The following is an 11579-nucleotide window of genomic DNA, read 5'->3' as shown; positions in this document are numbered from 1 at the left end:
ACCCAGAGCCAAGCACCTTCCTCAGCCCTCCGCATTCCAGAGAAACACAACCTGGGGCCTCTGTGTCTGGGCCTTCAGCCGCTGTTGCTGTCTTTCTGCTTGGGGCACAGGGCTGCAGCCCACCGAATGAGGGAAGGATGGCTCCTGTGACTCTTGAGGGCCTGCAGGCTAAGGACGGGCAGCCCTGCCCACAGGGACCCTCCAGCCCTCCTACCAGCCACCGTCTGTGCCCCCTGCTGCTTACAGGGTACAATGCAGGGCTCTGGGTGAGGCTTCTGACGTTGGGTCCAGCCCCAGTGTTTCCTTCCTCCATGAAGCCCTCCCTGACCACACCCAAGAGCCAGACTAGAAACGGCCTGATCTTCCCTGGAGCTCACGACACCTCACCCGTCCCCTTCCTGTGACACTTATCACAACTCAGGTCACCTGCTTTGTTCACATCTCCTTCCCCAGGAAAAGGCAGGGTCCAGTCTTTCTTCTGCGTCCGCCAGACTCAGACACAGGCGGACCAGAGCAGAGGCTCCGGAAGAAAAGCTGGTGTGTGCTCGCCTCAACCCCACACTGTCATACCCTGTGTCCTCCCGCCCAGCCCCCGGCAGCACCCCGCCCCCTCAGCCAGGGCCGCACACCTGCAGGCTGCGGCCAGTCCACCAGTAGAAGACCGTGAGGTTGGGGTTCAGGGGCAGCAGCACGGCCGTGAGGTTCACCTCCTGGTTGACACCGACCACGGGAACCACTTCAAGGTGAAGGGCCTGCAGGGGGGCTGCGGGTGGCAGGAAAAGCCGGGGCGAGGGGACATCAGGCACTGGCCGTGGCAGAGGGGGCTTCTCGGTCAACTTCGGCACATCCCCCCGCATCACCACCCACCCACCGCCGCACACACCGCCTGGGGCGTGGACGTGAGCCTGCCTGCCTGCTCCCCGCCCGCGGGCTCTGGGCCTCACAGGGGCGACGGACTTACAGTTGACCTGGACAAAGAGCACCGCCTCGTCGTGCCCGGCCGCGTTCTCCGCCCTGACGGACACGCGGTAGACGCCGGGGCTCTCGTAGCGGTGCCGGATGGGCTCCTCGGTCAGCGTGAGGTTCACGTACACGGCCTTGAAGCCGTCCCCCAGGTCCACCTGGTACTTGGTGGTCAGGACATCTCCCTGCAGGAAATCCCGCGAGGCCACTTAGGAGAGATGGCAAAGCGGAGGGGCCAGCCTTGGCTCGCGTACTCTTCATCCCTTCACTCCTCCCCTCGAAGAGCGAGGGCCCCAGGCCGCCAGGAACCAAACCCGCCCTGCCCTTGGGGCGGCCAGCCGGTCATGCGGGCCTGGGAGCCGCAGAGACGCAGGAGAGTGGGAGCAGGGCCCGGGGCCAGGTGTGCCCGGCTGAGAGACCGACAGTCAGGGCTGCGGGCCGGTGGGCGGGGACAGCCACTGAGGCCTGAGCCAGGAGCCGGAGGGAGGGAGCCCCCCACACAGGCTGGAGGGTGTCGGGAACATGGCCAGAAAGATCGCACACGGGAAGCCTCCTAGGGGGTTTCCCAGCCAACTGGGAAAACATTATTTCACCTCCTCGGATGCTTCCTGCTTCCTGTTTCTTTGATCCAGTTCTCTGCGGAGCTGGGGTGCCACTCGGACACGCAGGGTTTATGCAGTGCCGTGCTCCCCGCACCTGCTGCCCCTCCCCTGGGTTTGAGCAGCATGGGGCTGAAGGCCTCACGCTCCCCTCCTGGGGCACCAGCCCCCCAACAAAGCCACCGTTTCCTCACCGAGGCGTGGGAAATTGAGGGAAGGAAACAGGAGAACAGTATCTTTCTCCACTTCACAGCAAGAAAATGTTCTCATGCTCCCCCTCTCCCCTGCCCCATCGCCCCTTCCTGCTACCCCATCCCTGCAGGAACACCCCGAAAACCATTTCCTGGTGACCCAGAATGACACAGGATTCATTCTATGTGTGCAGAGTCTTAACACAGTCGGTTAAGCGTCTGCCTTCAGCTCAGGTCCTGATCCCAGCATCCTGGAATCGAGCCCCGCATCGGGCTCCCTTCTCGGCGGGGAGTCTGCTTCTCCCTCTAACCCCCCCCCCCCACTCGTGCTGTCTCTCGCTCACTTCTCTCTCTCAAATGAGTAAATCTTTAAAAAAAACTTGACAGAGTACTTTCCCATAAATTACGTTCACTTAACTTTCTGCACAAATATGGTGGCTGGTTGAACAGTGTCTGTGCCCTCAAATCCACGTCCCCCTGGAACTCAGAATGTGGCCTTATTCGGAAACAGGGTCTTTGCAGAAGTGATTAGTAAAGATGAGGTCATGCTGGAGTAGGACGGGCTCCCAGCCAGTGGCCGCGTCTTTACAAGGAGAGGCAGGAGCTTGGGACACAGAAGAGACGGCCACGTGGTGACGGGGCGGAGACCACAACGACACAAGCACAAGCCAAGGGACACCAGTGCCCCAGAAACTGACAAGACAGTGAAGAATCCCTCCCCAGAGACTTCGGCAGGAGCCGGGCTCTACTGATGCTTAATCTTGGACTCCCCGCCTCCGAACCCGGGAAAGAAGCAGTGCTGTTTCCTGCTGGCTGCTCGTGGTCACTTGGGACAACAGCTTACATGGTGTTCGATTGTCCCCGTGTGCTGGGCTAGAAGCGCAGGGCAGGCCGGCTCACTGTCCAGGGCTCCTGTGGACACGTGGCCTCACGGGGACCAGGGAGTGGGGTCTCAAGCCCGCCTCGCTCTTGACGGGGGGCAGGGGCTTTGTGCCCGCCGCCTGCAAGCCGGACACACCTGGGAAGCCCTGTGTGGGAAGGCCCCGAGTGTGTGGGGCACCGCTGTGCACCTCGGGACCCCGTGTTCCTGCCTGTGGGCCACTGACGGATGCCCGTGACCACTGAAACATTTTACTTGGTTAAAATAACTTGTCCTTTTTCCCGTGATCAGAACACAGTCCAGGGGCCACAGCGACAGACAGCAAACACGCGGGTGAGGAGAGCCATCCCCGTAACCCCACGCCAGTGCCCCGCTGTGTCTCGTGCACGTCAAGAAGACGTGAATGTCATATTCTGAGACAACCGCCAGTCTGCATGTAGTTTGTAGGGATCAAGACAGATCCCATGTGCCCCGTCCTGCACGCCCGGGGCTAAGGCCTGCCGAAACCAGAGTGTCACAGCTAGGACATGGACACGGGCACAGCTGGGGTGCGGGGCTGCCGAGCCACCACCAGTCCCACCGTCACACCCTGGACTCATCTGTCCTCCATTTCTGCAGTTTTGTCATCTGGAGAACACCCTATAAAAGGAATCCCACAGCACAGAGTCCCTGGGGTTGCCTTTTTCTCACTCAGTTTAACTCTCTGGGGACTCGCCCGGGTCAGGCACCGGTCAGTAATCTGTTCCTTCTCACTGCGGAGTCATGTCCCACGTGGTGGCTGTGCCACTGTTCAGGCAGACAACCCTCGGAGGACGTCTGGGTGTCCCCAGTTTCCGGCTCTTCTGCAAGAGCGCTGCCGTGAACGCTCGCATGCAGGGTTCTGTGTGGACACAAGTCTTCGCTTCTCTGAGATACACGCCCAGGAGCGCATGTGCTGAGTCACGGGGTGGTTGCAAGTTTAGTTTTTTAAGAAACTGCCCCACTGTTTTCCAGTGTGGTGGTCCCATCCTATACTCCCAGCAGCCGCGTGTGAGCGGTTCGGCTTCTCCGCAGCCTTGCCAGCACTTGGTGGTGTTGCTGTTTAATCTGGCCACTCTCGTGGGTGTGCAGGGATACATCCTTGGGGTTGGACTCGCATTCCCTAACAGCCAGTGAGGCTGGACGACTTTCGTGGGCTCACTGGTCACCTGCTCGTCGTCTGCGATGAACCGTCCCCCTCTGCGTCCTTGGCCCATTTTCTAACCAGAGTGTTGTTTTCTTCCCGCTCCTTGTGTGTCCGAGGTCCCAGGCTCGCTGGATCTGTGCTGGGTAAATACCTTCTCCGTAGCTGGATTCTCACCTTCTCTGCGGCTCTTCCTCAGCACACGGGCATCTCACTCAGAGTCCAACTCCCCAGATTTCCTTTAGGGATGATGCTTTTGGGGTCCACTCTGCGAACGCTTGGCCTGGGCCAGGATCTGCATATTTTCTACCTTTCCCCCAAAGGCTGGCTAGTTTCCAGCTTTCTGTTGGCCTCTGTGGTCCATTCTGAGCTGAGCCGGTATCAGGGCCAAGGTTCCAGCCGAGGCTCATTTTACTGGCGGTTCGGTGCTGAGGACCGTCCTCCCTCCCCTGAGATGCTTTCACTCCTGTGTCAAAATCAGCTGCGCGTTTCTGTGTGGGTCTATTTCTGGGTTCTCTATCAGCTCTTACTTTTCATTCCGGGAGGCTTACAGACTTGGCCCCCACCCCAGATGCAGCTAGTTCCGCAGCTTGGCCTGTGCGTGAGGGCGGGTGTGTGTGACTTGTGTGTCAGTGTGGAGACGTGTCCGCGTCAGTGGTTACGAGTGTGTGAACACGTGGTGAGGGCGTGTCCGTGTTCCTGTGGTCAGCGTGTGAGAGTGTGAGTGTGTGTGAGCATGCATGAGTGTGTGTCCACACCTGCCGAGCTCCCACTCTCCCCTCCCCCTCCTTGAGGAAGCCAGCGGCCCTTCTGGACAGCGGCGTGTGCTGGGAGACCTCTCTTGCAAGGGCATCTCTCGGTCACTCCAGTGACCCCGTGCAACAAGGCCGGGGACCACTGGCCTGTCCCGTCTCGGCTCCAGCTGGGGAATCAGCAGATGTGCCCAAGTCGCCCAGATGGAAGGCTCTAGGGGGCAGCAGACGGCCATTTTTCCTGGAAGTCTGTGCCAGAACTTGGGCAGCAGGTGGGTCCACAGGCCCCACCCAGGGAGGGGGCATCGTCCTCCCACCACGCCAAGATGCTGCTGTGACAGATACCGACCCCCACCCCGGGGCCCCCCTGAGGCCCCAAGCATTAATCTCAGGGCCAGGCTCATCCACACAGGGCCTGGAAGCAGGCGGGACCTGGGGCCCAAGTCTGGGGACCACAGACCAGGCGCTGTCCCTGCAGAGCTCTGTCCCCTGTTCCTGTGTGGCCCTGGGCGAGTCATGGCACTGCTCTGAGCCAGGGCTTCCCCAGCTACAGATCAGGAGACAGAAGCACGACTGTGAGGCTGGCCAACGGGCGCTCACACATACAGCTCCGTGTCCTCTGGCCTCAGTTTCCCTGACTGCATGAGAGCAGACACCAAAGACCTCTGTCATCATCTGGGCACCGTATTTTGAAGGACATGGGCTAAATAACACACACGGAGTTATACAGCTGAACTCCCTTCATCCAGCGTATCTGTTAACCACAGATCCGAGCGCCCAGCGGAGCCGCGGGCGCAGATGACCGGGGTCCCGCGGCAGGTCTCCCTCCGGGCGGGAGCCGGCTTCGCCTCTGTGCGATTCTGTGGCTTTGAATTTCCTGCAAGTCGGTAAGTTTTCCTGATCTCTGTTTTTGGACGCTCTGCAGGGAGTTTGCTACTTCTATAATCAGAAAAATGAGCACGCTGTATATTAATTTTAGAAAGACCAGAAGAAAATACAAAACCTCGCAGTTGTTACCTTGGGGGGGAACAGGGATTTCAGTGATATTTATATGCTTGACATTTTAGGTGTTTTTCAAATGTTCTACCACGAGTATACATTCTTTTTTAAGTCAGAAGAATACGGAACACTCGTACTAATGAGAAAAAGAGAGGAAGTAGGAGACTGGGGGGAACTTACATGTTCGAATACATTATGGAGAATTAAACCCATATCCGTCTCTCATCTACCTACAGAACTTATCTTTGGTTCTAGGATTATAAGTAATAGTGGTTTTTTTTTTTAATTTTCTGCTTTTCTTAAGATTCCAGATGAACTAAATCGATATAATTAGAGGTTAAACAAATTGCCACGCAGAAGAATGAATAAATCCTGGAAGCGTAGTCTGGTAAACACCCTCGGCCGGGCACAGAGGGCCCCCACTGCGTGTGCCGGCCGCACGGTGACCCCCCATACTCCACCATCCTCCTCTCAATGCTGCTCGGGGCCCGGGGAGGGGCTTCCAGCCACTTACCCCTCAGCTCGGAAAACGCCCGCCTGGATGACTGCTGCAAACCCCCTGCAGGCGGAGGGGACACCCACACACCCCGTCCCCTGCTGGTCCGGCGGGAGTGACCCCGCGGGGACGGCACGCCATGCTCACCTGCTCCTGCCGCACCACGAACAGGACGTCCTCTCCGGGCCGCACGGCCACTGCTTCGCCGCGGACGCTGACCTGGAGGCCCCGGGGCGGCGTGAGCGGGCACTGCAGCTGCGTGGGGCTCTGCCGCGGGTCCACGCCGCCCTCGCACACGTTGGACACCACCTTTCGGTACCTGCGGCCAGACGGCGAGTCAGGGTCCGCACCGACGGCGGTGGAGGGCACGGACCCCGCGGCCAGGGGTCTCGCTTGTGGTGAGGTGTGGCTCTTGGCTGGCGGTCTCCACACCGACGCCCGGGCTCCTCCAGCCTCCTCCCAGCCCCACTGAGAGCCATCGCTGACCCATGTCGGAGCTGAGAGGCCAGGCGAGGTGGCGGGTGGCTGGTGATGGCAGGGTCGGCTCTGTTGCCGGCCTCCTCTCTCTGCGGTCACAGGACTTAGGACAACCCTAACACCCGCTGTTCTTGTGGCCGAGGGTGTGACTGGGCGCATCCGAACGCTGGGGCCTTGCCGAGGAACGTGCCCAAGAGGGGCTGGGCTCAGCCGTGGCCTTGCCGCGCCCCCTCGGGGCTCCCTGCCTCACCACCCAACTAGAGGACACCTGATCCAGGGGCTCCTTCACACCATGTATCTGCTGGGGGACAGGCTGACCATATAGCCCCTGCCTTGCCAGGCAGACCGCCCAGTAGGGGAGACAGACCTCCCACATCAAGGTAAAATCACCACCGACAAGCTCTGGGAATCGGTCCCTGAGAGTGTGGCTTTCCACTGAAGTCAGAAGGGCAAGCAGGAGAGGGACGGGCACCCAGGCAGCAGGACCAGCACGAGCAAAGGTCCTGTGGTGGGTGGCTGGAGCCAGAGTGGGGAGTGGGGCTGGGAGGAGGCTGGACAGGGGTTGGGGGGCAGAGACCGTGGGCTCTCATGAACCTTGTAGGAGACCCTGGGCAAACCACGGCTGGGTGGTATCTGACTTGCCGATTGCGAAGCTCCCTCAGGCTATGCCAGGACCCTGGGTCCACAGAACTAGTGTCACTGCCAAAGAGCCTGGTGCTGCCCACCTCCCTGAGCCTGGTACCCCCTCCTGCCCCCATAGCTCAGCCACTGAGACACACATTCAGGGGTTTATCATGCAAAACACCCCCCACGGCACCTTGGTGCCCAGAGCATGCCCATGGTATGATGTGCGACCCTTCACCCATGACGTGGGCTCTGGCCCGGACACTTCTGACGAGAGTCCCTGCATGCCAAGCCCTAGTGGGTGCACCAGAGAGCTGCTGTGGTTGCCGGCTGGGAGGGATGATGGGTGAATGACGGATGGAAGAGGGATGGAGGGATGGAGGGATGGAGGGAGGGATGGACGGTGGGAGGGATGGACGGTGGGAGGGATGGATGATGGGTGAATGGTGGAAGGATGAAGGAGGGATGGAGGGAGGGATGGATGGATGGATGGATGGATGATGGGTGAATGGTGGAAGGATGAAGGAGGGATGGAGGGATGGAGGGAGGGATGGACGGTGGGAGGGATGGATGGTGGAATGGCATTTATGCTGCTGAGACCAAAACCTGCAACATCTGGTCCTGCTCCCTCAATTCTATCCCTGCCCTTTCCCCAGGGGAAGTCATGGGGATTTTCTAATAAGTCCGCTGACGTTTTCTTCCCTCTCAAAACTGCCTCAAAGGGAAACAGAGACCTTAAGATAGAGTCTCGGGACCTCCTGAAGCTGCGGGTTCACGTGCACCCAACGCTTTCGCTCTTTGTTCAGACCCTGCTCAAAGCACGTTCTCTCCCTGACGCTGCCCCACGTGGGCTCAGACCCTGCGGGGTCGCTGCCCGGGGTGACTCTCGGGAGCCCAGCGAGCAGGCCATCCTCAGCCGACTTCTCTCTCCGTGGCTCTGCCCCTGGAGTGACGCGAGGGGGCCTGTGCCGCACTCACCCGAGGCTGCTGGTGTAGGTCTGGCCCAGGACACAGTCGTCGGGCGGGGAGAGGGGGTTAAACCAGAAGTCCGCAAAGCACTTGTTGGCATCAGACTCCGAGGAGGGAGAGCGCTCAAATCCGTAGTCGCTGGAGGAGGGGGAAACAGCAGTCAGGAGACAGGCTTGGGCGGGGGCCTCACAGCAAGGGCCTGCGATGCACCCATTTGTGGGGACACACAGGAAGGCCACACAGCCCTGTCCAGCCTGAAAATTAGGGTTTCTCACATTCCAGGTGAGAAGGGTTGCAGAGGTAATTCTGGGAACTGAGCCCAGCCTGGGTATCCTGGAGGGCTGCCTGGACGAGGCGCACTGAATCTCAAAGGAAGTGCAGTGGACAGCCAGGGGAAGAGAGGCGAGGAACACTGCACAAAGGGCCCCTTCAACGCTGGTGCAGGGAGGTGCTGGTGGAGGTGGCTGGCACGGAAGTGGGAGCAGGAGGGCGAGGATTGAGGAAGGCTAGGGAGGCAGGCGGCGGGCCAGAGGCTTTGTGAACTGGGCTCTGGATCTCGGAGGACTGGGTGGGCACCGCTTGCCCCCAAGGCACCCTCCCCAAGGAGGGGGAGGCCACTGTGGTCGTTGAGCCCACATGCCCTTGAGCTCCCTGACGCTCCTCCGGGGAGCACAGCTGGGATCCTGCCCGGCTCTAACACACAGAATACGGCGGCAGGAGGACCGAGTCTGAGAGCCGCGCTGGGCGGCGGCTGCTGGGTCGTGAAGCTGCTCAGAGCACCCGTGGCCGGCGTGGTCCTCACCAGAGGAAGTCCGACTCCCGGCACCTGCACACGCGGGACTCGAGCGCCGACGTGAAGCTCCGCCCCTTGATGCACCAGGACGTGGACTTTCTCTTCCGGAAACTTCTCTGCTGGCCCATGATGCAGCGGTCGCCCTGCGGCGGGAACGTGGGGTGAGGAGCTGGCCAAGAAGGGTCGACTGCCCTCCAGTGCCTTGGACTGCTGCCTTGCCCACCCCCCGAAAAGAGCCGATTCTCAACCCCCAGGCAGCCGTGTGGGACAGGGGCTGAGTCCCCTTTCCCAGATGGGGAAACCGAGGCCCAGAAGACGAAGTGGTGTGCCTGAGGTCAAGCTGGGGCAACCTCCCTCCCATCCCGACCCATAAGGATCCATTGAGCACCCACTGTGTAAACGCTACCCCTGGGCCTGAGGGGTCACAGTGCTGCTGGAACCCAGGTCCCTGTTATGTTTCTCCTCGTCCTCAGGGCGGACGCCCCGTGCAGGAGCTTGGAGGAGCCACGGCCCATGGGACGCATGTGGACACACAGCAGGTCCTCAGCGTGTAACTATTCTGCCTTTTGTTCTAGAAACATCTATGTGTTTGAGGTTACGGGGCAGGGCTGCCCCTATGACGCAGGCTCCGTGCTACCCGCCTACCCTGTCACAAGCCCTGGACCCCAAATACACGGGACCGCACAGTGGGGTCAGGGCCTGCGGCCCTGTGCCCCTGAGCGTGGCGGCAGACCCAAACCCAGAGCGGTTCAGGCCCCAAGGAGGGGCCAGAAAATCCAGCAGGAGGACCGGATGTCTCAGGCCCCCGGGGCTCTGGGAAGCCCTGCTGGAGGTGAGGCTCCTGTGCTGCACGGGACGGGGGATGCACAGCAGAGGAGGCTGCCCTGCCCGCCCTGCTCTGTGCCCCGGCCCACCTTCAGGTCGGTGAGGTCCCAGGAGCCGTAGTCCTCCTCGCTGCACTGCCTGGAGAACGAGGGCCGGAAGTCCACCTTGACCAGCTCCCAGTCGGAGCGGAAGCTGATGTGGCCAAAGACGCTGGGGAGGGACGAGGACAGAAGGGGAATTACCTTAGCCTGCCCACGTCAGGGCGCGAACCACTTCCCCTCGGGGCCTCAGCACCCCTGCTCACGGGCCCAGCGACCGCGCTCAGGGCTAGAGTCCCGGCCCCCCGCACCGGGCCCAGCCGGCTGCAGGCATGTGGTCCTGGCCGTGGTGTCCCCACAATGATCGCACACTGTCTGCAGCTCACGGATGGCACGGGTGGGGTCACCCCCCACGGCCCCCCTCAGTGGATGAGGAAGTGGGCACAGTCGTGTCAGGAGCCCAGGCCCCCCAGCTGCCACTGTCCCTGCTTCTGTCCTGCAAAATGACAGGGGTCAGCTGGCTGCGGGGTGCTTCTCCCCTCTGTCAGCATCACTGCCCCCGGGACCTGTGCCGTGGACACCCAGGCCAGCCTCACTGTGCCGGGCCCTGACCCGCAGAGCTGGGCCACGGGCTGTTTTTCCAGGCACAACCAGCAATCCGAGGAGAAGTAAGGAGTCATCATATTGGTTCGCAGGGCAGGGTGGGAAAGGCCTCAGCTCGTGCTCACCTCCAGCTCACCCTGTGGCCCCAGCCCTGGCGAGTGGAGGAAGCAGGGGAATGGAGCACCACGGGTGCTCGTGAAAGGCCAGCCATGTACGGGGCACCCATGATGTGCTGGGGGCTCCATCTACACTGTCTGGTCTAATCCCCACCACAGCCTCGTGAGACAAGTCCACCCCTATTTTACAGAAAGGAAGACTGAGGCCCAGAGAGGTTGGGTAACTTGCCCCAGGTCACACAGCTTGTTTGGGCCATTTCCTCTCCCTCAGCCAGCAGCAGTCAGTTGCTGAGCACCTACCATGTACCCAGATCTCTCCCTCTCTTGAAGCACCGCTATTTCAGGGGCTCCAAAGACCACCACAGAAGAGGGGCCCAGCCTGCACTTCCTTGGTCTTTCCCTAGTCCAACCTGCAGCATTCGGGACATATCGCCAGAGGCTGAGCATCTGGGTGGGGGAGGTGATACACCCTGTGTACGTGACCCCCTTCCAAGCATGTTGAAAGGGACAGGATACTTGGGGAAGGGCAATCATGATCTGAAAGGACCCTAACCCCATTCTAGGTGGTAGGTGAGAAGGATCTTGAGTGTTTTCTTGGGGACACGATGGCTGGCTCTGAATGTCTGAGGCTGATGTCTGAGGAGCTCTGCTTCCGCACAGCAGCTCTGAGCCTGGCAAGCCTGGCTGATGCCCTGTTTCCTATGTCTGTGACCTTGGGCAGCTTCACTCCCTCTGGGTACCCCAGTTTCCTTGGCTCTAAAAGGGGGACGATAGCTCTGGCCTTGCAGGACTGATGGCGGCTTAGCAGTGGTTTCTGTGGGTGCCAGCACACAGTAGGGGCTTTGCACACGCAACAATCCCTCGCTCCCCAAACAGTCCCACGACATAGACCCTGTTAGCTTGATTTTGCAGATGAAATCCCCCGCCTCTTGCAGGCTGGCCACGGACCTCCTCCGGTCCTCGGGGCCCCTGAGCCTCCCTCTGTCTCAGCCTGGACCTTCCCCTGTGGTCAGCCTTGTCTCCTGCCTCCCAGACGAAGCCTCTAGGTTGGTTACAGACACAGAGTGTGAGGGTCTTCTCTCGATAGGGCGG

The 11579-nt window shown here is 60.6% G+C and overlaps 1 protein-coding gene across 1 annotated transcript in view; it reads right to left on the bottom strand.

Annotated features, from left to right (window-relative positions):
* Positions 1 to 11579, bottom strand: part of SORCS2 (sortilin related VPS10 domain containing receptor 2) — a 458467-nt gene that overhangs the window by 17201 nt on the left and 429687 nt on the right. The window contains exons 15-20 of the mRNA XM_040625236.1: positions 9820 to 9940; positions 8915 to 9048; positions 8122 to 8250; positions 6190 to 6361; positions 962 to 1148; positions 630 to 763 (exon numbers count right to left, since the gene is read on the bottom strand). Of these exons, the coding sequence (XP_040481170.1) occupies positions 630 to 763; positions 962 to 1148; positions 6190 to 6361; positions 8122 to 8250; positions 8915 to 9048; positions 9820 to 9940 (877 nt within the window). The remainder of the gene's footprint in view (positions 1 to 629; positions 764 to 961; positions 1149 to 6189; positions 6362 to 8121; positions 8251 to 8914; positions 9049 to 9819; positions 9941 to 11579) is intronic.

The sequence above is a fragment of the Ursus maritimus genome, unplaced genomic scaffold (genome assembly GCF_017311325.1).
Source record: "Ursus maritimus isolate PB19 unplaced genomic scaffold, ASM1731132v1 scaffold_8, whole genome shotgun sequence".
NCBI lineage: Eukaryota > Metazoa > Chordata > Mammalia > Carnivora > Ursidae > Ursus > Ursus maritimus.
This window is presented reverse-complemented; position numbering and strand designations above follow the sequence as displayed.